Genomic DNA, 26024 nt, shown 5'->3' with positions numbered 1-26024 from the left:
GCGCGCGTCAGCCGGCGTGACGCCACGCGGCGAGCGACGCGGGCTTAACGGCGGCTTAACGGCGGGCGGGCGGGGTCTTACGCAGACACTCGTTGGCGTTGTCGGCGGTGGCCCGCCCCCACGGCCGGTCGTTGTAGAAGGCTTTGCACAGCTGACAGTCGGCTCCCGCCGTGTTGTGTTTGCAATTACACGCCAGAACACCTCGAGGGTCGTTCACGCACTCGCTGGCGTGGCCGTTGCATTTGCACCTGCCGCGCACGCACGCACGCACGCACGCACACGGTGGGACAAAACACATCAACAAAACACAGGATGTTAGCGTCTTATTTGGGGGAGCAGCTGCTTCCATATTTCACAAGCCGCCATTAATATCTGCCAGATCACAATCAGGGAAAAAGAGAAGCATTGATTAGGGATGTTACAATATTAAAAGTGCGTTGCTATCATCATCATCATCGTCATCATCATCATCATCATCGTCATCGTCGTCATCATCATCGTCGTCGTCATTTTCGCATCATTATCATCGTCATCGTCGTCATCATCGTCATCATCGTCATCGTCGTCATTGTCGTCATCATCATCATCGTCATCATCATCATCATCGCCATCGCCGTCATCATCATCATCATCATCGTCATCATCATCATCATCGTCATCATCATCATCCTCATCGTCATCATCATCATCATCGTCATAGTCATCGTCATCTTCGTCATCATCATCGTCATCATCGTCATCATCGTCATCATCATCCTCATCGTCATCATCATCATCATCGCCATCGCCGTCATCATCATCATCATCATCGTCATCATCATCATCATCGTCATCATCATCATCCTCATCGTCATCATCATCATCATCGTCATAGTCATCGTCATCTTCGTCATCATCATCGTCATCATCGTCATCATCATCGTCATCATCGTCGTCATCATCGTCATCATCATCGTCATCATCGTCATCATCATCGCCATCGCCGTCATCATCATCATCGTCATCATCATCATCATCATCGTCATCATCATCATCATCGTCATCTTCGTCATCATCATCGTCATAGTCATAGTCATCGTCATCTTCGTCATCATCATCGTCATCATCGTCATCATCATCGTCATCATCGTCGTCATCGTCATCATCATCGTCATCATCGTCATCATCATCGCCATCATCATCATCATCGTCATCATCATCATCATCATCGTCATCATCATCATCATCGTCATCTTCGTCATCATCATCGTCATAGTCATAGTCATCGTCATCTTCGTCATCATCATCGTCATCATCGTCGTCATCGTCATCATCATCGTCATCATCGTCATCATCATCGCCATCGCCGTCATCATCATCATCGTCATCATCATCATCGTCATCATCATCATCATCGTCATCTTCGTCATCATCATCGTCATAGTCATAGTCATCGTCATCTTCGTCATCATCATCGTCATCATCGTCGTCATCATCATCATCGTCATCGTCATCTTCGTCATCATCATCGGATGTTTCATCCATTCTCACTTCTTCCTTTAAAGTGCGCCCCCTTGTGATCTGATGGCTAAGCCGCACCTTGGTATTATCCGCGGGTTCCAATGCAAGTGAAAAAAGTAGCAGCTAATAGAGACACTAAAGTGGGGGGGAAATTGGGGCTACATTTGTTATGTTCAAATGTGTTCTCGTCTGTGTGATGCTCTTCCTGCTTGCTCGCATTGCTGCTGCAAATGTCAATTTCACAGAAGGGGTCCTCCCAAAGGGATCCCCAAAATAAAAACAAGTCCAAGTCTAACCCTTGTTGAAGCATGATGACGAAAGACGAAAGACGAAAGACGAAAGACGAAAAACGAAAAACGTGGCCGCTGGTGATCATCAAATGTTTTCAAATGCAGGAACGAGCCGACATGACGCGCTTTTGTTTGGAGGTCGTTAGCATCTGCGCGGCGCCAACTTGGCTCGTTTTTCGTCTCCCGCCGACGTCGCACATCTTGCAAACTTTTTCCGCAGACGGCGACAACACGACGTCGTCCTGAAATCAGGTTGGATCGCTAATTGCGTTGACTTTGTCTTCTCCGGCGCCTGCGACCAGCATCGACTTCAGGGTTAGCATCTCCGGCGTTAGCCACCCTTGGCTAGCTCGCAAGCAAGACGACAAGTACGGTCAAGGCACGCGTCCAAAACCGAACCATTTGGCAAAATGGAATTCATTGCTAAGTTCTTGACGCATTTCCATATCAGAGCGCTGCCGTCGGTCCCAAACCTCGGACCTCCAACAGGAGAGCCCACAAACCACACCTTTTTTTTCCAACACTTTGCGATACTTTTTTTTTCTTTGAATAATTGTCACGATCTTTTATTAAAGTGGAATTGAGCATTTCTTAACAATGCAAGTGGAAAGACTTCGTTCGGCAATATTAGCAGTTAGCAACAAACTTGTTTTAAGATCAATTAAGATCAACGTCTCTCAAACGAGAGCCGACTGGAGTCCTTTTTATTGCAATGCAGTCGGCCGACTTCCTTATGGAGGAACTGCTTGAGGCAAATATTGCGTCCCGTCGGTGTCCACGATGCGTCCCGTCTCACCGACGGGGGGAGCTCGGGGAGCAAAAAAAGCAAAATGGGGGGGGTGCATTCCCACGAGTGCGCGTATCGTTCCTAATGCTCGGCTTTTGACGCGTTGGATGCGAAGAGCAGACGACAAGAACGAGGAGATGAAGACCAAACAACAGAGGACAAGCTGAGACTGGCTGGCGGGGACCAAAAACAAAAACATGTTTGATTGAAGTCTTCGTTGTGCTCTTTGTCGCTTTCGCCGATTGCTGCTGGCAGACGCGGTGGAAAGAAAACGTGTCGAGGAAGGAAACGTCGCCGGAGGCTTCGTCGGTCCCCACAAACGCGTCCTGACGTGACGCGACAGCAAACGCGTCATCGCCGCACATTCCAAGCAATTACCGGCAAGGCTGGCAATCTTGGACCGCCTCCACATTCGGTCCTTTTGGATTTCTGGCTCTGACGTTCCATCCAGAATGGATTTTGGCTTCAAAGCCATTTTTGATTTAAAGGATTTCCGCTTCATCCTCTAAATGTGCGCGGAATCCTCATGATTGGCAAACGAGAGCGTCGGCTTCACATTTTGGAACTTTTCAAAGTCATTGATTCATTTGGAAATGTGTGCTCCAATTTGCTCGCTTTTGCAGATCCATAAAAAGACAAATTGTCAGATTTGCCACCAAGATGTCATTCCCGGCGCTCTCCCGCTGAGTTGCGAGCGTTCGCAACGGCTCGCATTTCCGTGACTCGTGGCCATCGTCGCAATTTGCTCCTTTTTTCACCAACGAGCGCATTTGCTGGTCGTCCCGTCGCACTTCATCCGAATTTGCGTCTTTGCGAGGTCCACAAATTCACCAGATGTGGCGCTGATGCGTGAGAGAACGCTTGTTTTCAGGCGGAGCGCCGTTTGGGAATGCGCGGCCATTTTGAAATCCGATTTCAAAATGGCCGAACGCTCGTTTGGAGACTTCTCGTTCTCGTTTGGATTTCCTGTTTTACGAGCGCTCGCCGTCCGTCCGCCGTCCGTCCGCCGTCCGGCCGTGTGATCTTTCTCCAAAAGGCGCGCAGATGTTGGCAGATGTTGGCAGATGTGGCGCCCTCCGCTGCGGGCACGTCTTCCCCTTTCTTGCTCTCCAAGGAAGAAAAGGAAAAAGCTGAAGATGGGTCGCGTCGCGCCGACGACCGACTGGACAAAAAGGTCCAATCATCACAACTTCTGATGAAAAGCGAACGGAAAATACGTTTTCTGGGTCAATTTCGCTCCGATTTGAGGTCAACACGTGCAGATGTGTTGAAAAATGACGACGACAACCTCATCGTTTGCAAAAGTCAACATTGGCAGCGTTGGCCGACGTTTGCCGTTCAGCGTGAAAGGGGCTTAAACGGCACACGCTTCATTTCTTAACGTTACGAAATGACTTGAAACGCGATCGTATTGAATTGAATTCTTTGCACAACCACATATTTTCATTGGGGCTTTTTTTTTTTTCATTTTATTGCTCCGTACAAAATGACTTTGATGAGCAAATTGAAAAAAGAGAATTGCCGTTAATTTCATTCAATTTGAAGGAAATTTGCTGCAGTAAATGTCCTTTTTTTAATTAGCTGTCGGTATCGATTTTTGTATCCTGTCGAGATTCAACGTTTGTTATCACGACAATACAATAAAAACTGCAGTTTTTAATTAAACAATCTGAATACGCTAAACGTGAAATAATGAGAAACAAATCGATCCTGATTAATGATGCGAACCATAACTGCGGGGCTGAAACTCATCGGACCCATATTGGAAAAAATCAAGTCATTTATATCGGTCTAATATTGCACAAAATCGTTGTCCTTAAAGTAGCACTAAGGAACTCTTCAACCTCAATCAAATCTTTTCGCAACTCTTGTGGTGAAACGCGGACTTCAAAGCAGCCGAATGGTCCCGTTTGTCGCGGTCTGAGGGGTCCGCATCCTTCTGACTGGCACGAAACAGCTTCGAGGAGGACGCTAGGAACAACGCCAGCCAGAAAAACGGCAAACGTGCCGACTGCTCGATGGTCGCCTCCCGCTTTCCCCATTCGTTACAAAGTCGCAAGTCAATTTGACTGGCATGAGCTCAAAAACGACGCAACGCGCTCGTCCTCGTGGGAAATGTGGTCGTCCTGCAGGCATAACATTTCTGTCCACATGGCGGCGCCATAATCAACACAAGCTGAAAGTTGCTTCGTGTTGCTTTAAGTATCGACATCAACATTCCGTTTATATCGGCGGCGTGTGTTCCGTCGATACATGAACAGAAATACATTAGAACCCGACGCGCTCTGAAAAGCAGCTCATTTTTGCCGCTTGGCTCCAGCTCGAGCGTTCCGGCTTCATCCACGCAGAAAATCCCCTGGCCCCTCCCCCTCCGAAGGAAGGGAAGCCCCACCTGCGGCCGTCGAAGAGAAGCGCGGGAAGGAAAGGTTCAAGAGCGCACCGCTTACCTTCCGCCCACGGCGAAGTCGGAGATGGCGTAGTAGTACGACTTGAGCACTTTGGGGTCGTTGAAGACTTCGTCGCCAAACGTGTTGAGGCGGTTCAAGGTCACGCGGATGTCGGTGGCCGTCACCCAGTCCTGCCGCGGAACACAACGCGGCTTTCAAGCGGAACACATTTTGACAGCAAGACAGCAAACCGGGTGCAAAAGAGCACTTCCTGTTTGTAAAGTTTGACTTCCTGTGTGGAGACGACCACATTTTTTATTTTCATATATTTATTCATAGTTTTTTTAGATAACATTCTTTAAATGAATTAATGACTTAGATTTTTTTTTCAAAGATAGAGAGTCCACATTTTGATGTAAAAGAAAGAAAAACAGACAAAAGCGAGATGACGACGTTTTAAATAATGACCATAAAATGTCCAAAAAAGAAGTTGTGGGGCGGCGTGGCTAAGTGGTACAGTGGCCGTTTCCCATTTGTGAGGTTGTGGGTTCGATCCTCCCCCCTGGTGACCGTTGAAGTGTCAACGTGAAAATGACCATGAAAATTGCCCAAATTGCCGGAAAATTGAAGCAAAAAAATAAAAAGCCATAAAATGTCCCAAAAAAAGGAAGGAGACAGAAAATGACCATAACGTGTCCATAAAATATCACAAAAGTCTAAAAACAAAGTCCAAACATTCACCCCAAAAAAGAGGAAAAAAAATCAAAAAACTTTGGATGCTGTTGTTGTCAAATATTCTTTTTGTCGTCGATGAGCCCCGAGCGAGCGCAAGATTCCCCCCACCGCCCCCTGCTGCTGCTGCTCACCGCTTGCTCCCTCAGCGGATGGCGCAAACGCAGAAAACCAATTTCACGAAACCCCTCAGATGGCCAATGCGTGACAATCAGTGCTACTTTAACCTTTACTCTAATTTGCCAGCAAAAAGCGACGGCATTTAAACCAAATAAATGACTTGTGCAATAACGAGTCGCGAAACGCTTTGAATGTCAAGTGAATGCTTGAGTGTGTTTTCAATTCTTCTCGTTTACTTTCCTACAACGACAATCACGTCAAAGTCAAAGCGGCTCCCCCGCGTGAGCCGAAGCGTCCGTCCCAACACGGCGTGCGAGCGCTCGTAACGAGACGACGAGACGACGAGACGCGTCGTCGGCGTTGGCGCGCCTTGGCAACGCCTGCGCTGGGAAAGACATCCGCCGGCCAACAAAACATCCGCTCGGCCTGAGACGTCCGCTCTGCTCTCGTCACGGCCGATCCAGAAAAATGTGGCAGCGGGCCGCGAAGGCCGCCAGCCGGCGTTAGCATACCTCGCGCTCGCTATCGGCGGGAAGCTTATCGCGGCTCTCGGGGGAGGCTTTTTGTTTTCCGGCGCAGCAGCTGCTCCGAGTGACGCAATCCGCGTCTGGCCGCAGGACGGGACGCCAACGTTGGCGAGGGGGACGTGACAAACGAGCGCTCGCGTTGACGCCGCGCCGCTAGCGAGCACACGCTAAGACGGAATCTCACAAATCACTCAAGTTGTGCTTTTCAAGAAAAAAGACGTCTTCTCCTTTTTTTCCAACAAACAAGAAACCTTTTGGAGAATTTAAAGCGTGACATTACAATTTGGGCTGCAACTGACAATCATTTGATTTTTAACTCATTTGCTCCCCAAAACGGATCGTTTGAAGTGTCCCAAAGACGTATTTAAACGTTTTATGTTTGCTTGTTTTTTATGCTAGAGCATACAGAAGGTTTTGATGCAGCCTCACAACTGCAAAGAACGGTTGAAGAAATGGTAGTAATTACAAAAAACGGCCAGCAGGTGGCAGTATAAGAGATCAACCAGGGCCTTGTTGAAAAATGTGCTCACAGTTCCAAACAGATTTGTGAATAATGTTGAAACTTAGCTAATGCTAATGCTAATTGCTGCGAAACAAGAACAGATAGAAATATACTTTTTTTCTTCCTGATGAAAGAAGAGACTCGAATCGTTCTTTTGCTCGCTTCCATGTTTTGATAGCAACAGAACACAATATTCTATGCAAAATCAGTCCAAATCCTGTCAAACCGCCGGGAGCGAAGGGGATTGCTTCAGTGAAAATGTCAGCGAGTGAATGAGTTAACAATTGATTATTCTGTCTGCATTAATGGATGAATCAGATTAGATACATAAAAGACATCAAATTGGAAAGTGAAACTATTCAAATCGCACTAAAATGGCGGCAAACGGCTTCGGGTTGCGCAACAAAGCAAATGAAGGCAATTCATTGCCATTTTAAAAATGCAATTGTGCTAAATCTAAAGTTGGTAAAAATTCTAATCTAGTTTCTAAAAAAATCACATTTCATTGAAAAAGGGTCTTTTAAAGGCAATTTTTTTTGGGGCGCGCGTGTTGTTCACTATTGATATGAAAATCCTACCGTGTGAATAACGGACGTCGTGATTTTGAAATTGCCTAAGTGGTTGCGATGGCCGGACGGATGTCGCGGTTGGATGGATTGGACGGATGTCGTGCAGCGACTCTTAACCGCGACGTTTGGGCCGCGAGCGCCATCTGGTGGGCCGCAAAGCCAATTGCGTCACTCTGGCCGGCGACGCCCCCGGCGGCTTTCAATTCAGGCTTTTCTCAACCGTGGAGGAAAAAAACAATCTGTGATATTGCCCGCTCGTAAAGTAATGCGACACGTTCTTCTATTTGCGGGTTTGGTCACGCGTTCCGTCATTTCGTCCAAAAGTGGCGGCCATTTGACGTTTTTCACTGCCGATGTTCATTGACCCCAAAAATGTTCTTCTGACTTTGCGACTTGCTCACTGGCAACTTTCAAAGTCGTGTCCAGTCACGTCGCACTTTTAAGGAGACCACAAAACATAATAATAATAATCCTTCTCGCGGGCCCAAAACATTTGAAGGCCGTCGTTAGCCGGGAGCTTTTGTTTGAGCAGGTGTTTGCACGCTTCGCTTCTTTTTCTTGACTTCCTGCAGCAAACACGCCGGCCTTTGTTACGGCGCCGTCACGCCCACGCGTCAATCATCGACGGGGGGCCGACGAGCGCTTCCGTGTCAACGTTGGCGTTGTGCTCTCAAGCTTCCCCCACAACCGACCCCCCCCCCCCCGACCCCGCAGCTGCGCCATCAGTGTGCAATCAATCACGCCGTCTTCGGGACGCGTCCTTCCCTGGGAATGCGACGCCTCCTTTTCATATCGTTCTGCTTGGGTTTTGTTTTCTCTGTGTTGTCTCTTTTTTGCCTCGGGTACGAAATGTGCTCGACGAATCCGAGTGCCTTGCCTGACCCATTGGCCGGTCATGATGTTCCGATGGGAGGCCGTGGTATCGGCGTCAGCGAATACTAACAAGTAAAATGCCCAAACCGACCAGGGCGATTAAAGTTTTGCAATTTCATTTTGAGTTTCGTTTTTTTAATGTAGTTCTGTTTGTTTTTATTAAAAAAGTGATTTCAGTATTAGTTTTCGTTTTTGTAAAAAAACAAAAAAACCTGCATGACAACATTTAATAAACGTTGTGGTCAAACGGAAACGCAACAGCGTCATCTGAAGGTGCTTTCCGATTGGCTGCTGCTCGATGACGTCACTTGAAAATGACTTTATTCTGGTTCATCTCCAAATAAATAAACTTCCCATTTCAAATCATCCCAAAGGCTTTAAACGAATGACCAAAGAGTAAACGCAAGGACACGTTCGCTATCATTAATTTTAGTTACTTTTGTAAACATCAAATGTAGCTTCAGTTAGTTTGTTTTCTAAAAAAAATTTTCGTTGTTATTTTATTCCGTTAACAAAATATTTTTGGGAATGGAGTTTTAGTTCCTGATAATAACCAAGATGTCCAACGCTAATAGAGGACTTTGAACGCAGCATCTGGCGTCTGGCTTGCGCACGACGCTCACGGATGCGTGACGTGCTCACCGCGTGCCGAGCCAAGACATCCTATTGGCCGACGACGGGGCAGCTTTGTCGTGTTGAGGAAAACACACGCACAACAACCATCGTATCGTACAAAACTGGGTATCGGATTCGATATCTGGGGCCCCTAAAAAAAACGGTATCGGAACAACACATTTTGCTGCCAGAGAACGGAATGCAACATGTTAGCTTTTTTTGGGGCGAGTGAGGGACATAAACGCTTTTGAGTGGAAATGTACAATAAGACAATAATATTATATATTATTGGCAAACACCAGCGTTATTATACTTTTGGAATTGTAATTTTAGTACATTTTTTATTTAGTTTTGAGTTTTGTGACTTAAATGTAGTTTTTATTAGTTTGTTATTTTTAAAAATGCTTAGATTTGGTTTAGTTTGAGTTAGTTTCAGTATTAGTTTATTTTATTTTAATGTGTATTACTTGTTTACAATATTTAATAAACACTTTGGTAAAATGAACCAATAAGCATTTTTAAATTAATAATAATATTATTAATCATAATTATAATTATCATATAATTAATATGTATTCATTATTTAATGTCATTTATTTATGTATTAATTATTTAAATTAATAAGTCAAGTGTTTATTTAGTTTTAGTTCGTTTTGTAAACATAAAATGTCGTTTGTTAGTTTTCTTTTTTTTTTTAAAGCATTTTCATTTTTATTTACGAAATTGCTTTTTGAATTGTAGTTTTATCGTTGACTAAAATAACCTTGGCAAACACACGTTATTATTATTATGATAACATTAAAAAAGGTGTCTTCCGTGTTACTTCGAGCGAAAAAGTGGAGCTGCCTCGTCGCGAGCTCCAGAACGACGCGCGCGATCCCGGAAACGCGCACGGCGGACAAACGCGTTCACGCCGCAGATGCGAGGCAGACATTTTCACTCCACCGACTTTTAAAGTCAATTTCTCAGACTTGGTCTGACTTTTTTCCTCAATCCAAGTACGACTTGATACAAGTTTCCCCCCAAAATAGACAACTTCTTTTGCACACAGCTTATTTCACAACAATGCATTTATGTATGCTGGCTGCACTCGTCTCAAAAAAAATGTAAATACTTTTTTTTTCTCAGCAAAAACATTTTCGTCAAAGTTTTGGAACTTTCTGGGCGTTTATCATCATCTTTATTAAGAATATACCAATTTTTTTTTTCATGAAAAGTTTTTTCTCGAAACCATCCAACTTTTGTTCAATGGAAAAATACATGTTTTCCTCCAGCTGCGGCTGGCTGTACTTCCTGTTGTCACCAGCAGGTGCTAACGGGCTAGCAGTGTCCCAAAGTGCGCTTTGATTGACGGCCGGACATCAGCGCCAGGCCGGCGGGCCCGAGGCTTCAAATAGCGGCTATCAAACGCGCCACGATTGAGCGCAGCAACGCGTTGACGCCGCCGGCACAGCAGGGGGGGGCCGAGCAGGTGTAAAGCCCCGCCCCCCGCAGACGGCAGCCACGTCACTGCTGTCCAAAATAACTTGACGGGACAGTAAATCAGAAGTCACATAAAATATGACATCGCCGCGTGTGCGTGCGCTAGGAAGCGCTCGTGCATGCGCTCTTCGGCGTGTAGCCGCCCCTGCCGGGAGGGAGCGGACAGGTCATATGACCGACAGCCGCGCGCCCAAAATAAGATGCCGGCGGGGGTCAAACGAGGAAGGCCGGCAGCGGCGGCAGCGGCGGCGGCGGCGGCAGCGGCGGCGGCGACGGCGGCGGCACACGCACCTGGAGGACGGGACTGCGGTCGAAGTTGTAGGCGCTGGGTCGGCCCTCCAGCGTGGAGAAGGCCACGTTGCCGCCGGTGAGCGGCGAGATGTCGCTGAAGTCGTCGGTGCAGAGCGCCCGGCGCTCGTCCTCGCCGGTGCGAATGAAGCCGCGGTTGGTCTTGCCGTACGTCTTCTGGCACGAGCCGCTGTAGTACATGTACGGCGTCCAGGCGCCGTCCTGGCTGCCGCGCTTGTAGATGGCGAAGCTCTCGGGGCGGCTGGTGTGGAACTTGAGGCGCACGTACGTGATGTCGAAGGCCTTGCCTGCGGGCAGACGCGCGCGCGCACGCGCACGTCGTCAAACCTTGTTGCAAGTGGCACATTTTTTAATACGCCGCCGAACACAAGCCAGCGCAACGTCATTTTGCAACCAAAAACGACCTCGACATTTTCTATGGAGTTCAAATCATGCCAAAAGCCACAAACGCACAAAAACGGGATTTACTCACTCACGAACAAACGAATACGTTTTGTTTTGCACAGAAGAACTCAAACTATCGTGTCAATAAAGGTTGTCAACAGAATCGGTGACGAAGGAAAGCCTTGGCGGCGTCCAACCCTCCCTGGGGACCAATCCGACTTACTGCCGGCAATGCGGACCAAACTCCGACATCGGTCGTCCGGGGACCGAACAGCCCTCGTGTCTGGAAATTGACAGGACTCCCAAAAGGGACACGGGCAGTAAAATCCCTGCCACAGTTTGGCTTTAAACCCTGATGCTAGCTAGCTAGCTAACTAGCTCCCTAGCAGGTAAACGAGCTAGCTAGCATCAGGGGCTAAAGCCAAACTGTGGCAGGGGTTTGAATTTCTGGACCTGGATTTGCCACCTCTGTCCACAAAGCACATGTCGACTGGTTGCGCAACTCCCTTGTGGGCGGAACCCGACCAAACGCAAACGTGACATCAAACGCAACCACGGTGACATCGTCACACGGAAATGTGACATCATCAGCCGCCAGCGTGTGACGTCAGCAAATGCAAGCGAGCGTCCGGGTCACATTTGAACGTCGGCTTCTCACACGAGCGTCCATCTTGTGACAAAGACACACTGAAGGACGCGTACGCACACGCATACCTGACAAGTGTGAGCAGGCCTGTGCGTGCGTGAAGAATGTGCTGTGTAAACAATGTGATTGGGGGGGGGGGGGGGCGTCTCAGGGGGTCTCAGTTGGGGCCTTACAATGGAGTGCAAATAAAAGAGAAGAGGGTGGAATTTCTTCCGGCAATTGCTTCGAAGCGAACGACACGCCTGCGGACGTGTTAGCGTGACGTCGTGCGTGGCGAGCGCCGCGTTTTCAAAAGGAACGGCTGCCACGTCAAACCTTTTGCATCAGGATTGTTGGAACCAATCACGATCAACGATCAGACAGTAAAAAAATAAAAAACAGTTCCCATCACCGATCCGAGATCAAAAGATTCCGCAATGTGTCTGTTTAATTAACACGTTTGGGGGGGGGGGGGGGGGGGGTTGTATCATCTTCATCTTCAAATCACTCAGAAGATGGAAAACTATATTTTTAAACAACAAAAACTGCCAAAATGTAAAATAAATACAAACCCAATTCCCCAAAAGTTGGGACGCTCTACAGATTGTGAATAAAAAGTGAATGCAACGATGTGGAAGCGCCACATTTCAATATTTTGTTCAGAATACAAGATGGATGACGAGTCCAAAGTCGAAACCGAGAAAATTTGAAGGGGAAAAGATGTTGATTGTAAATTTCATGGTGTCAAAAAAGGGAGCAATGGAAAAGTCAAGCTCCGGCAATGGACGGCCATCTTGTCGGCAAGTTGCCACTTGAGTTGCTCAACAAGTGAACAAGATGGCCGTCCATTGCCGGAGCTCGCGGCGGCGGCGAGACTTCCTCATTGGCCGAGCCGCTCACTCGGCCAATGAAAGGCAGTTTGCAACGGCGGAGCCCAACCCACGACACGCTTAGGACCGCCCCCTCATTTGAATAACATTTCGACTTGACCGCGCGCTTGCAGCATGAAATCAATAAATGTGAGCGCGGAGCATTTTTATTGATCGATATTGAATTTTATTTATACATGTGTTTCTGTATTTAATTTTGTAACGATATTTTCCACATGTTTTTATTTTCCCTTTTAGTCATTAATTTTTTATTTTGTCAGTCTTGGTCTTCCATCGCTCGATCCGCGTCTGATTGACGGCCATTGAAATGCTTTTGGAGGGAAAAACGCCGACCAACAAAAAAATGTGCATGTAAAGTTTGCATCTCTTTCTCTGACATTAACGGGGGGGGGGGGGGGGCAAAACCCAGGGGGGGGGGGCAAAACCCACAAAACCCATCAACTGGTCCATCCGCTGGACTTGGCAGGTTGAGTTGGCTTGGCGTTCTGTTGCCGTGGCCAAAGATGGCCGCGTTGGGACGCTTTGTCACGCTTTTGTTTGGCTCCCGCGCAAATCGCGAGAAAAGCTCAACAGCGGCTCCAAATGTTCGTCTTGTCTTGGACTTCTTAAAGTCACCGTTTTGTCTTTTGGAAGACAAAACGAGCTCTTGCTATACTTTGACCCGTTCCAGCTCGACGACGACGCGTTGTCGCGCTCCGTCACGGTCAACGTGAACAACGTGGAAGTATTTTTACAATTTGAAATGTATGAGTGGAATGAATTTGAAATGATTGTCGTTAAAAATGGCAACTTTGTATTCATATCATTTCTCATTTCTCGTGTTAGCATTTGTGCGCTAGCGATGACCAACGAAGGCAAGCGGTCCGTTCACACAACATCGACACGTCGTTCTGCCTTGGAAGTCGCTCGCGCTTCAAGATGACATTTTACGAGTCCAAGGTGGAGTTGAGCTGGCAACCTCGTACCTTCTGCTAAAAAGGTCCGCGTAGCCACACGAAGGGCGGCGTGAACGGGATTCTGCCGCAACTAACAAATACATTTTTTCAAGGCAACTTGCCGATTCTTTTTCTTTTTTTCCCGCACGGCATTCAACGGACGTTAGCCGGTGGGAGAATTCTTCCGCGGTCGTCGCGGTTTGCTTTATGCCCTCGTTTCTTTTGCAATTATAGTAGTTGAGTTGAGAATTAGCCGTTAGCCGTTAGCCGCAGGCCAGCGGTTAGCAGCCTTCAGCTTGCTAACGTGACTCAAAGGTGTTTTTTTCTCCTCAAGATGCCGACTGAAGCGGAGACAAAACATAAAACACGCACGCGCTCAAGATCCGCTCTTCAAAAAGCAGCGAACATGCGAGCCAAAATAAACAACTGGAGCGACTTTGTTTACTTGTACGGTGGTTTGCTTACAAAATATTATTCTGATTCTTGTTGCTTCACAAGCAAAAATGTTTCCATTGAGGCAATTTTTCTTCTTTGCAGTTTGTTTGCTTTTTTTCATTTGAGATTTTGTATTTGCAACTTGTAAGTTATAAGTTATAATGCACTTTGACACAATTTTTTTATGAGGTATTCTTTGATTTGTTTGTTTTTTATTTGCATTTACTTCAGTGAAAAGGTCTTCTTCTTTTATTTTGACGCCACATCTTTTCATTGTCTTCTTATCAAATAATTGTATTTGACTGATTATTTATTTTTCATGCTAATAAAAAGGTTTTGTTTTGTTCTTTTCCCCCAAATATATTTCCAGTGTCGAAAAGCGACCGATGCCCCCCCCCCCTTCGACCGGCAGCAGACGCCCAACTGAGCCCCCTCCAGGGGGGAAAGGGGAGGCCACCAGCCCCCGCTCACAAGACAAGCCCCGACAAGAACTTTTCCTTCCGAGCCAACGCAACACGGAGGTGACGACAGGATGAAGAAAGAGGGAACGAGAAAGGCCAGGATTGTGCCAGCAAATTTGCAAGTATTTGGAAAACGCCGCAAATTGTCGTTCGTTTACAACAAAACAAATCGACCCCAAATCAGAAACGATGACATCGTTTCACAACACAATCGTCAATTTAGATCAATCATTTCCCCTGCTTTTATCAACCTAACTTTTAATAACAATAATAATCATTTAAAAACGGACAAGCTGCATTTCTCACCAGCCTACAAAAGTACGTTTGACGGGATCCAAAATAAACGTCAGCAAATCTCATATATTGGCATTTTACAAAAAGTACATTCATTTGCATATGATCATGTCAACCTACGACGGTCGCAGGTTCGATGAATGCGCATAGGAAAGTGGTGAGGTTCAGCAACAACCAGCGACCGAGGGCAGGGGGTCTGCAACCTGCGGCTCTGGAGCCAAATGTGGCTCTTCAGGCCCACGGACCTGAGAATCTCCAGGGGGGAAATGCAGAAATGACTTTGGCTTTTTGCCATTTTCAGTCGAACCTCCGAGTTGGAACGTCTCACAACTCGTACAGATCCGACTTTGACCCCCAAAAACTCGGATTAAAAAATACCTCCGAGTTTGACCTCATTGTGGGAGTCCGAACACCCAAGTAAAGCCAAATGGAGCCAAATGGAGCCGAATGGAGCCGAGTCGGTGACAACTTGCGTAAATACTGGCGCCAGGACCACCCTTGGCTGTGCCTGACCAACAGCGCACGCGCAAGGACCCCTTAGTAGTCTAACAATATGCCCAGTGGAAAATACACCAACTCAGCACTGAACGAAAGCTCGAAAAATCTTCTTTTTTTTACTCCAACTACAAAAGAGTAGCAGAACCACACGCTGTTTTTGAGGTGAAAGGCACTTTCCTTGCAATTCAAGAATGACAAACAAGAAAGAAAGAATACATTTTACGGTCTCAATTCTGTCTTGTAAACCAAACTGGAGTCGATGATTACAATTCTTCGCACATCGACAGACTGAAGCAGAAATCGTTGACGATCAAAAATCCATTCTGAATCGAACAGCAGAGCCAAAAATCAGAATCGAATCGTGGGCTAGTCAAAGATTCCTTCCCCTAATATAGCATGTCGAAAAAGGAAGAGGAAAAGCAGAAAATTGAATGACCAGAAAATGTCCGTGAAATTGCCCCAAAAAATGTCAGAGAATTTAATCAAAAAGGCAGAACAGGAAATGTTCAAAAACAAAATGAAAACCTGAAAATTACCAAAAAAAGGACAGAAATTTTCACACAAAAAAAGTCAGAAAATGTTATGTTTTTTTATTGAAAACGTTTAAAACGTAACGATCACTTGTCCCAAAAAATTTAAAAAAAAAAAATTATCCCGAAAATGACCATAAAATGTCAGGAAATTGATAACGAAAGACAAAAAAAAGTCAAAAAATAGCCATAAAATGTCCTAAAAAGGAAGAGAGGCAGAAAATGGCCGTATGGCCTTACGTCATTAAAATGTTGGCAATTTGACAGAAAGGCAGAAAACTTTCAAAAGTATGAAAAATGTCCATTTTTGAATTGAATTGAAAATCACAGGCGTGATCGGGCCTATTTTGGGCTCAAATACATTTCTTGCTTGACGCGAGAAGCACATGAATTTACGGGGGGGCGTCGTGTTAAAAAAATCAATACATGCTTTCATGACTCAATACTGAGCTTTAAGCAAGAAATTTGGATTTTCTATCAAAACCTTTTTGAAATCCAGCCCGACTGAAGTAACTCGATACGCTTCACATGGTGTCATTATTTCAAAACACACTGATTATAAAAGCAAACGGAGGGTGTGCTACACACACAAGTGCAGGGAGAAAAGGGGATTTTTTTTTGAAAGGCGGATTTCTCCACAGGTGCGTTCTTCGCAGGATTTGGCGCCGCTGGGCCGGTTGCAATCACGTGATGGTTTCCCGTCGGGAACGTTCCCATAAGCATTCCTGGGAAGCACTTCCAGGGAGAGCGGGAGGGGGAGGGGGAGGGGGAGGGGGAGGGGCGCAAACCGTCTCGATGACCTCACCGCATTCCAAACAAATCAAAGAAGGCTTTTGAGCGTCCGCGTGGGCGGGTCAAAGGTCAGCCCGGCCATGCGCGGCCTCCTCCTCCTCGACAGTGGACATTTGTTTGCGACCAATCGTGACATCGCACAACGTGGATGCCGCGCGCAGTCGCGCACACGGCAAAGGTCACGCACGACGGCCCTCGCCCGGCCCACGACATTCTTTGTGGCGGCCATCTTTCTTCAACATGTGAGACACACACTCAACACAAACGTACACAACACGCACGATCGGACCTTCGTCAACGCTCAAAGCAAATCTCCGGTGGGTTGAAACGGGATTAAAAAGTCATGTGACGGACGACTGCGGGTGATAACGCTCTGCGTGTGCGTGTAAACATCAGCGTGCTAATTAAAGAGACCACCAAAGAAGCCCCTCCCCCCCAAGGTGTCATCACAGACAGAATTCAGGAACAAACATCAGTGACCTCGTTGTAGATCCCAGTGGGACGCCAGCACCCCTTTATCATGACCCCCCCCCCATTTCAAGTACTTGTGTCCAGTTCAAAAAGCCTGTCAATCAACGTGTTTGGATGTTGACCTTGAAGACACGCCCCCTGTGATATCACAGCTTGCAAATGGCGAGGTGATGTTCTATCTCCCAACGGGGCCAAGATAAGCCCCCCCCCCCCCCCCCCCCCGATCCCACCAGCTGCTTCTGTCCAAAAATTCCCACAATGCCCCTTCCTCCCGTAAAACAGGAAGTCAGCCCAACGCCTCGACATTCCTCAAATAACTGAGGGAATCTGCAGTCAAAATATGCAAATGAGCTGGGAAAGCAACTTGAGCCACACGCACACACATTCCAAAATGAGCAGGTGGCACATGTGACGGAGACAGGAAGTGGCACAGACCACTTCCTGAACGTTTTAATGACACTTTATTTGATTTTTTTATTGCTTTTTTGTTTTTAATGAATCCACTAAAGTTGAACGCGAGTAGAATTAAGTGGATAGAAGTTCAAATCTTACTGGGAAAGCGGAAAGAAGTCAATTGAAAGAAAACGGATGTGGAAAGTTAAGTGACGCATTCATTGGAGTTGAAAGATAAACGAATAAAAAGTTGAAATTGATATTAAAAAGTCTTATCTGAAAGCATCCTCCATTCATTGAGATGGAAAAGTGCAACGAATGATATCCAATGGAAAAATGAAAAAAAAGAAAATCACTCAATAGCGCCACCTAGGCATGCAATACCCTCCATTCATTGAGATGGAAAAGCGCAACTATGAGAGTCAGTTGGTTAGCATGTAATCCCTTGGATACATTTGCAATGTACAGTTGGGGGTGGGATTTGAACCCGCAACCTCCCGGTTACCGGACGATGAGTTTTCCCAAGCGCGGCGCTCGCTGACGAGAAGTCGTACGCGTGAAAGTTCAACGTCTGCAAGTAATAGACGATATATTCCCGGGAAGGCGTGAAGTGGAAATCGGAAGTCGTTTCACGGCAAAATAAAAAGCATAAAACACGCCAACGAAACCAGTGGGTTGCTTGTTAATTACACAATTAGCAACCCACTGGTTTCCATTTTTAGATAATCAACTTTTTTTTCTTTCAACTTCAACTGTGCTTGCCAGCAAACTATTTTCCTCTCTGAACTAAAATGGCGTCACAAGAAATAGCACATTTGAGTAAGCGCGTTTGTTAACGAGCGATCCTTCGGAACCGCTAACGAGTCCGGCGGGCCATCGATCCATTGAGTGAAGCGCTCATCGTCACGAGGGGCGCGGTCAAGCCGACCCCGCCGCGACGGACGCCTCGGAAACGTCTTCAGACGGCTGCTGCTCTTTACCGCTGCTAGCTAGCGACGGCTAGCTTGCTGCTGCTAGCTAGCAGTCGCCGCCAAACACTGGCAAGAGGCGCCGTACAATACAATGTCAGCATAATGATGTCTTCGCGCTCGTACCCGCAGCCCGAACGTGACTTCGGGACCAAGTTGCGTTGCCGACGTCTGTCGCAACACTTTGGGACATTTCTTTCGATTGCCGCTGTTGACAAACTCGGAATAGACGAGTCGTCGTCAGCCCTCGCGCCGCGACCACACGCTTCCGGAAACAACTTCAAAATAAAAGCGCGACAATGCATTGATCTCCATATTCTACTTGGGAAGGTACGGTTTATTTTGAAATTGGGTTTAGCCCCGTGTACTCGCATACCGCCGTTAGCTTGACTGCGACAATCTCCGAGGCAGCCGAGCATTCATCGTCGTTTTTGTACGATTGTGGCCATTTTGTAATCGTGTAATCGGTCATTGGATTTCCATTCTTTCAACAGCCCGACTCGCTCGTGTGAATTGTCATCGCGGTGGTCTTAAACGCGTCAACCGGTTCCTGTCGGGACCAGTTGACGCGCATCTTGTAATTAGCGCGGCGGAGGTTGTTGCACTTGAAAGGCGCAAAGAGGAGCAGGAAGTGTCGCGCGCACAAACGTCACGCGCCGCCATCGTCTCGGTTTGGTCGGCGCCGTCTCGGGAAGCGCAAATGCCGGCAGGAGGAAAGAAAAGGTGAGCCGCTTCTGCGAATTGGCGCGGGTCAGCGGCGCTTCCAGATGTTCCGCATCACGTTCCCACGCCCAAAGGGGAGCAGAGGAGGAGTCAAATTGTCAACAGCTGCTCGTTCGCCGGCCAGCCCGCCGTTTTTTCCCACACTGGGAGCCTCAGCTGGCCGCTCTCGTCAGCGAGCAGGAAGTAAAGCGATCCCGCCTCCGACGTCGCGCCGAGACGTGCGCCTCCTCGCCAGCGACGTGAGCGCAGGCCTGGGGAATGCGGCGCCGGCCCGCGAGCGCCCCGCGCAAATAGAGGTCTTTTTTTAAACGCCCCGAAAGACGAGAACGCCCACGCAAATAACATGACCGGCGCTCGGGGTCAAAGTTCAGCCAGCAGCGAGGCAACTTTACGGCGGAGTCGCCACACGCGGACCGCCGCGCGCACACTTGCTAATAACTTTGTAGCGGTAGTTTGAGGTGAACATCGTAGGGACGGGCGAGTACCGAAAGCAGGTATCGGTATTGGGCCGATATCGCGAGTACCGGCGCCAGCGGCCGATGCCAGTTTCCGACCTCTCGGATTTGATCCGGCAGCGCTTTTCATCAAGAGGAGCTCAAAAAGGGGATTTTTTTAAAAATGTCGCGGTGCTATATTTTGAGGGCCCAAAGAAGGCGTCGTCCAATTTCGTTGACGAATACGAAGACGGAAGAAAGAAAAGCTTTGTTGCTCGTCGCCACGTCATCGTAAAAAACGGGAAACGAGGTCACGTCAACGTACGAATTTTTTCCCGTGCGCTATTCGTATTTATCAATCAGTGTTTCGATGCCGTTTGCTTGTTTACGTGTGCTGCTTCAGCCGACTCGGAACGCGTCGCGTTTGAGCGATTGACAGGTTGCGGAATGACGTCGTCGCGGTTGTTGAACGCTCGCAAGACGCCATTTGCAAGCCGTTGGTCATTAGAGGAGGAAACGCCAGCTTGGCCTCCATCTTCAAAGCCTGAAAACAGACCTCGAACCGGAGATGGCGGCATGACTCGGGAAACGCCACAGACGCCGTTGCCATGTTCGGGTTCGGGCGTCCTTACCGAGGTGCAGGGTGAGGTTGATGGCGTTGGGGTGCTGAACCCCGGCCAGCATCGTCTGGCTCTGCCACCAGGTGGTGTCCTGCTGGTTGTTGTAGTCGGTGAGGTCGGCGGCGTCGTGCTGGTTGCGGGGGTCGCGCGCGTCGCAGATGTGGCACGACTTGGTGACCCCGGTGGCCCCCGTCTGGACGCAGTACTCCTCGGGGGGGCTCCCGCACGTGTCGGTGGCGACCACCGTCACGTTGAACGCGGCGTTGACGAACTCCGGCATGCATCGCTGCGCGCGCCCGCGCTCGTCCGCGCACTCGTCGGTGGCGGCGCCGACGCCGACGCCGACGCCGAACAAGTCCAAGCCGAGCGTCAGGGCGGCCGTCAGCGCGACCGCCGCCAAGGAAGACATCCGCGGGGAAGCGGCCGCCATGTCGGCGCTCCTCGCGCTCCTCCGCCGAGGTCGCGACGGCATTCGCGCTGGGCCGAAGTGAGCGGAACCGGGCCGGCGAAGTTGCGGGCGAGTCGGGAGCGAGCTGCGGGCCGATCCCAAGACGTGTTGCGGCGAGTTGCGGCGAGTTCCGGCCGAGTTCGGCCGAGTTCGGCGCTTGGTGAAGTGCGAGTCTGCGAGAAAAAGCGACTACTCCCTGGAAGCGGGCGGGCGGGCAGGCAGGGTCGTCGCGCGCATGCGCAGACCCTCCGGACCCCACTTCCGTGACCAAAAAAGCGCCGTCGTCCTCCGTAAACTTTGAACCCGCAGGGAATCCAAGCCGTTCACGCCCACTCGTTCCGCCTTTCGGCCATTAAAGCCACCGAGTCGTAAACTGTCGTCCCACCGCAAGACTCTTTTTTCACGAACCGTCCAAGCTGCTAAGCTCGCGTTTGTCAACAAGCGCAGCTCATAAAGTTGGCGCGCTTGACCCAAAACAAGATTTCTTCTTGGATGCGTCACTTTTGGGCTCGTGGTTCTCAACCTTTTGTCGGTGACGTAGCGCGGCGAAAACAAGTACAAAAAAAGTGACCTGCCGTCATCTTATGATTTATTGAGTTTTTTATTTCGTGAATTTACGTCTACTTTTTATGTATTTATTTATTTGACTTTGTTTGCCATTTACAAAGCAAACATGGCCAGAATGAACATCAAACAATCAATACCCCCAAAATCGGTCCTCGAGGGCCGGAGTCCTGCAGGTTTTCGATGTTTCCGGATCGGGCTCATTTTCAGGCTTCTGCAGAACTTGCTGCTGAGCTGATTATGGCAATCAGGCGTGTTAGCGGATGGAAACATAGAAACCCTGCAGCACTCGGGCCCTCGATGACCAGGGTTGGGGAAGTCAAAAAGTCGAACCCCCCCACATATTTGGCCACACAGCTGGAGACGAGCTCGTTTACCTGCCAGCCAGATGTGGAAGAACACATCTGCTCAAATCCATCTTGTTTGTCTTGACTGGAGAACGCAACCCCGCGTCCTGTCGCACCTCAAACACTTCATGCCATGGGCCACATGCCACGGAGGAGGCGGGACTTCCGGCTTTTCTCCCATCAACTTTGTTTGCGTTTCCGCTTGGCGACGTGCGGGCCGCGTGGGCCATTTCTTGCGCTCGCGCCTTTGAGCCCCTCGGCTGCCGTCGACGGGTGCGAGGCTGCCAGTGTGTCTGTCTCAGTTGCCGGAAGCATTTCAGAGAGTGGAGACGGCCGGTTGGGGGTGCGAGTGTTGGAACGCCGCTGATGTGTAAAACCCGGAAGTCGGTGGCATCGACCCCATCCACACGAATACGCGCTCTGAAATGACGTCAGCTGGTGTGGTGAGGTTTTTTTTTTTTAAGTAAGACTTTCCACACCTGGAAAAAAAAATCCCATTCCAATAGCCCCCCCCCCACACACACACACACACACACACACATTTCAACCCCCGTTGAAGGCTGACATTTCAATGAATTGAGCAAATTCTGTAAATGTCAAAAATAGAAATTGACATAGGAATTTTCCGTTTTTGGAGCTCGGGAACGAATTCATTGCATGTACATTATTTCCTATGGGAAATAGTTTTTCGGAGGTTGAACAATTCCGACTTTGAACACTTGGCTGGAACGAATTATGTTCAAACGTACCACTGTAGTTAAGAGTCCACGTAACATCGGACAATGGCGGCTGAGCACTTTTTATTTTTGCACTTGTCTGAAAACGCTTCGATCGTTCCCGTGTGACGTCCGACATCTTGATTGATGTGCTTGAGTTGCTTGAAGGCGTACGCTTTTAAAAGCTCATTGACGGCGTCCGTGTACGTGAGCGGTGGCTGGCGTGATCTTCCAAATTCAATGTACAAATGCCGGCGATCGGACCAATTTTAGCATGGTATCGTTGCCGTTGTTTTGCCGGCAGGCTTTCCCGGGACAACGTGGACGTTTTGCGCGCTCGTTGCCGTCAATTCGGCCGAATGAATACGCCTCGTTTATGCGATGGTCCAGGCGTCGCTTCCGGCCGCCAGGCAATATGGCGGAAGGGAGCTGGACACGCCCACCGGTGGGTTTCGTGGGACGTCACGACGAGCGAGCGAGCCGCCCGCTTTGTGTACATTTGAGTTGAAAAGTCAATGATTCCCAATCGCATTTGCTCACCCGAGCAAAAACAAGACGACGGGCGTTCAGGGCTTCTTTTGACCCGAGTTGGCCGACCCGAACGCGCACCAAATTGTTGTAAGCTTCATTTGTCTCGCCGCGTAGGACGACGTGTGGAGGGCGAGGTCGTTGGCGATGTCGATTTTGGCAAACCCGACACCAGTTTGCAGAAATCTCTTTTCCCAGCGTATCGGTTCCGTCCAGGCTCCCCCAACGCGTTTGCATCGTCGCTTTCCATCATTTTCAATGGCTGTTCCCGACTTGCTGACCCCCCCAAAAAGGCGACGCCCGTAACCACCCGGAATGATCAACGTCTGACCAATCGATTGGGAAATCAAGCCAATATGAGCTTAAACAACTATTGGTCGTTTTTTTTTTTTTACCAATCCATTTTTTAGAGTGTGATTAATAACATTCTTAGTTTTACACAACAATCCAACATTTCTGGCTATTTTGAGCACGCATCATTTCCAGCAGATCTTGTGATCTTAAGACACCCAAAAAGTTGAACAAATTCTTCCCGTAGCACTTGTTTCTTTTGCCAGCTTTGGATCCACATCCACAAAAAAAATTCCCGTCCTTATCAGTAAAACAAATCAATTTGTCCATTTCTAATGACATCTTTTCTACCACCGTGATCTTATGAAACGAAAGTATATTAAAAAGCTCATTTAATAACGTCAAGTTAATTACGCCGTCATTGCACCATACGGTGCAAGACTTGTCTCCGGCGTTCGTGGCTAGTAGCTAACTGTTAGCGTTAGCATCGGGTGCCTGGCGAGCAACAGTAGTTTGACAGCTGCTGCTTGGCTCGCTTGCTTTTCTTATTGTTTCAATACAGCTATTGTGGACCTGCGCTCTTTTCTAATCCACTGTCCGTGTTTAAACCAAGGGAATGTGCCTTTAATTGCACTTAGATGTATTTTTCATGATGAAAATAAATAAGCAGATATTATAAAACACGAGCTTTAAAAAAACAAAAAAACATTCCAAATGTCCAATACGGCCATTTTGATTTTAGGAACACAACTTCAAGTGCTATATAACAAAAGGCAGGATCAGGATACCTTGTTATTTTAGACACGGACATGTCGAAAACAAAGTTGTCTTCCTAAATCCTAATGGCCATATTAGACATTTTAAGTTGATATATTTAAAAAAAATAATAGGCAAAAGCATTTTGTAAAATAAACGAAGGCAAAGTTCTATTGATCTGATTTCAGTTTGTTGTTTATCAGCTAATTATTGTTGCTCGCTGCGTAGTTTACGAGACTGTCGACTCACTGGTAACACATTGCGAACAAGGCAATCTGTTGTCTGGGTTCACTTCCGCAAAGTCCCTGCAGGGACGACAACGCCCTTATAAGTTTTGATATTTTCTTGCCATTCACAAATCCGCCATGTTGGGTTGGGCAAATCAATACAAGTAAGCTCGTCACTGCTTTAATTGACATTTCTTGTTCGCTATCAATTTAATAGACTTGAAATAATTGTCAGTTTCAATCAAAAATATAATTGAATAAAAGTTTTGAGTTTAGAAATTGACTTGAATGAACCAAATGTGACCATTTTTTTGTTCTTGGATTCAAAACGCGCAATCATATTTTTACCAAATAATACAATCTTATGTTTTGATTCACACATAAAATAATTTTCAATATCCTTCCAAAACGCAGCAATCAACAAATAAACGTGTTACACTTTCTGGGACAGCTTTACAAAAACAACACTTCATCATCAGTCATTATTTACAAAACGTGAAACATGCCTGTTAACTTCAGAGGAACAAGCCACGCCTCGCAACGTCACTTCCGCCCCAGAATTCCCTCCGCGTCAAGATGGCGGCGACGTGCCTGCAAATGTTGAGGCGCGCGCGCTCGTTTGGAGGTCGCGTTTTGCGGCCGAGCGCCTCCATTTTGTCGTCTGTTGGCTTCTTCAGCGCGCCGTTGAGCAGGTGAGGACCAAATAAGGACACAAGCACCGAACCGACGCTCCACCTCGACTCAAGTACAACAACGCACACTTGACTTCCGTGTGCGATTCCACTTCCGCCGCCTCCTGTGGCGTAAGCGTGCAGTGACGTCAGCACTTGCTGTCGGCAAAAATGTCCAACATGACGTCATGACGACTTTAGGAAATGATTCATGCGCGCACCTGGCGACCTTTGTGTCCCATTACTTTTGCTCAGATAAGAAAATGGTGACGTGACGGACAAGGATAAACGTGATTGTGATTGGTCGTCGGTCTTGATTGCGCAGAAAGTTGTTTACGTTTCATGGCAGATTACGTCGACGTGGCAACAGACAAAGAGGCGGAAATCTGATTGGATAAGGACAAAAAAATGGATTTGTTGGAAATAAATAGACTTTTTCATGGAACAAATATTCAAATTCAGCTCGTTGGAGTCGTTTGTTTACTCGTGTACTCATCGGCTGCCTGTCAATCGAGTTTGCTTGTGTTGTGTTCAGGGTCAATGCCGTTTGTCGGAACGCTGCCGTGACGGCACCAAGAGGAGGAGGAGCATTGACGGTGGCAGCTGTCGGTAAGCGATGTCGTCCCGCTTTTCTTCTTTTCTTCATTTGTGTTTTCTCGCCATGGTTTCAGCCTTTTCGCTGTTGGGCTCACCCGAGGAGGCGAAGGCGGCGGCGGCGGCGAGCAAAGAGGACGAGTTGATTTTGCTTCTGAAGAAGGCCAAGGTAGCGAGCGAGCGAGCGAGGCGCCTCCCTCCCTCCAAGCGCTTGCGTCAGCTGCCTGACCGTCATGTGTCACGTGACCTCATCCGCAGCTCAGCATCATGAGGGGTCAGCTGGAGGCGGCCTCGTCCTTCCTGCACGCCGCCGCCGTCATGGCGCAGCAGGAACGCCACCAGGCTGCTATCATCTACACGTACAGCCAGGTGGGAAAACGTGCCTGCCGGGCTCAGAGGTGGCGCGCGCGCACGCACGCACATTTTCATGCACGTCGCAGCAGCAGAACGTCAATAAATAACAAAATCAGGTGGAAAGCAAGACGGGTCCGAACGACAGCGGCGACGCCATTTGAGCATTTGTTCTCGTCAAAATGGCTGACGATGGCTGTCGCTCTCGGGGCCGGCAAGCGCAGGATTGTCACGGTCGGACGGTACGAGGTTTGGGATTGTGACGGGAACAAAATGTTGACGTCATATGAAGGCGAGCGAACGTCTTCACTTGGCTGCCGTTCGGGAATCAAGAATCCATCGTTGATCTGCGGACGCTCGTCGCGACTCCGGAGTCGCTTCTGAA

General features: G+C 48.2%; 1 protein-coding gene across 1 annotated transcript in view; it reads right to left on the bottom strand.

The window, feature by feature from the left end:
* The window catches only part of lamc1 (laminin, gamma 1), a 43649-nt gene extending 22788 nt beyond the window's left edge, over positions 1-20861 (bottom strand). The window contains exons 1-4 of the mRNA XM_086074325.1: positions 20159-20861; positions 10676-10980; positions 5025-5155; positions 82-248 (exon numbers count right to left, since the gene is read on the bottom strand). Of these exons, the coding sequence (XP_085930451.1) occupies positions 82-248; positions 5025-5155; positions 10676-10980; positions 20159-20618 (1063 nt within the window). The 5' untranslated portion in view covers positions 20619-20861. The remainder of the gene's footprint in view (positions 1-81; positions 249-5024; positions 5156-10675; positions 10981-20158) is intronic.
* Positions 20862-26024: the final 5163 nt, after the last annotated feature.

This window comes from Leptonotus elevatus, chromosome 1 (genome assembly GCF_054856555.1).
Source record: "Leptonotus elevatus isolate MCC_2025b chromosome 1, RoL_Lele_1.0, whole genome shotgun sequence".
Lineage (NCBI taxonomy): Eukaryota > Metazoa > Chordata > Actinopteri > Syngnathiformes > Syngnathidae > Leptonotus > Leptonotus elevatus.
Note: the sequence above shows the minus strand (reverse complement) of the source record. Positions and strands in the feature narration are given on the sequence as shown.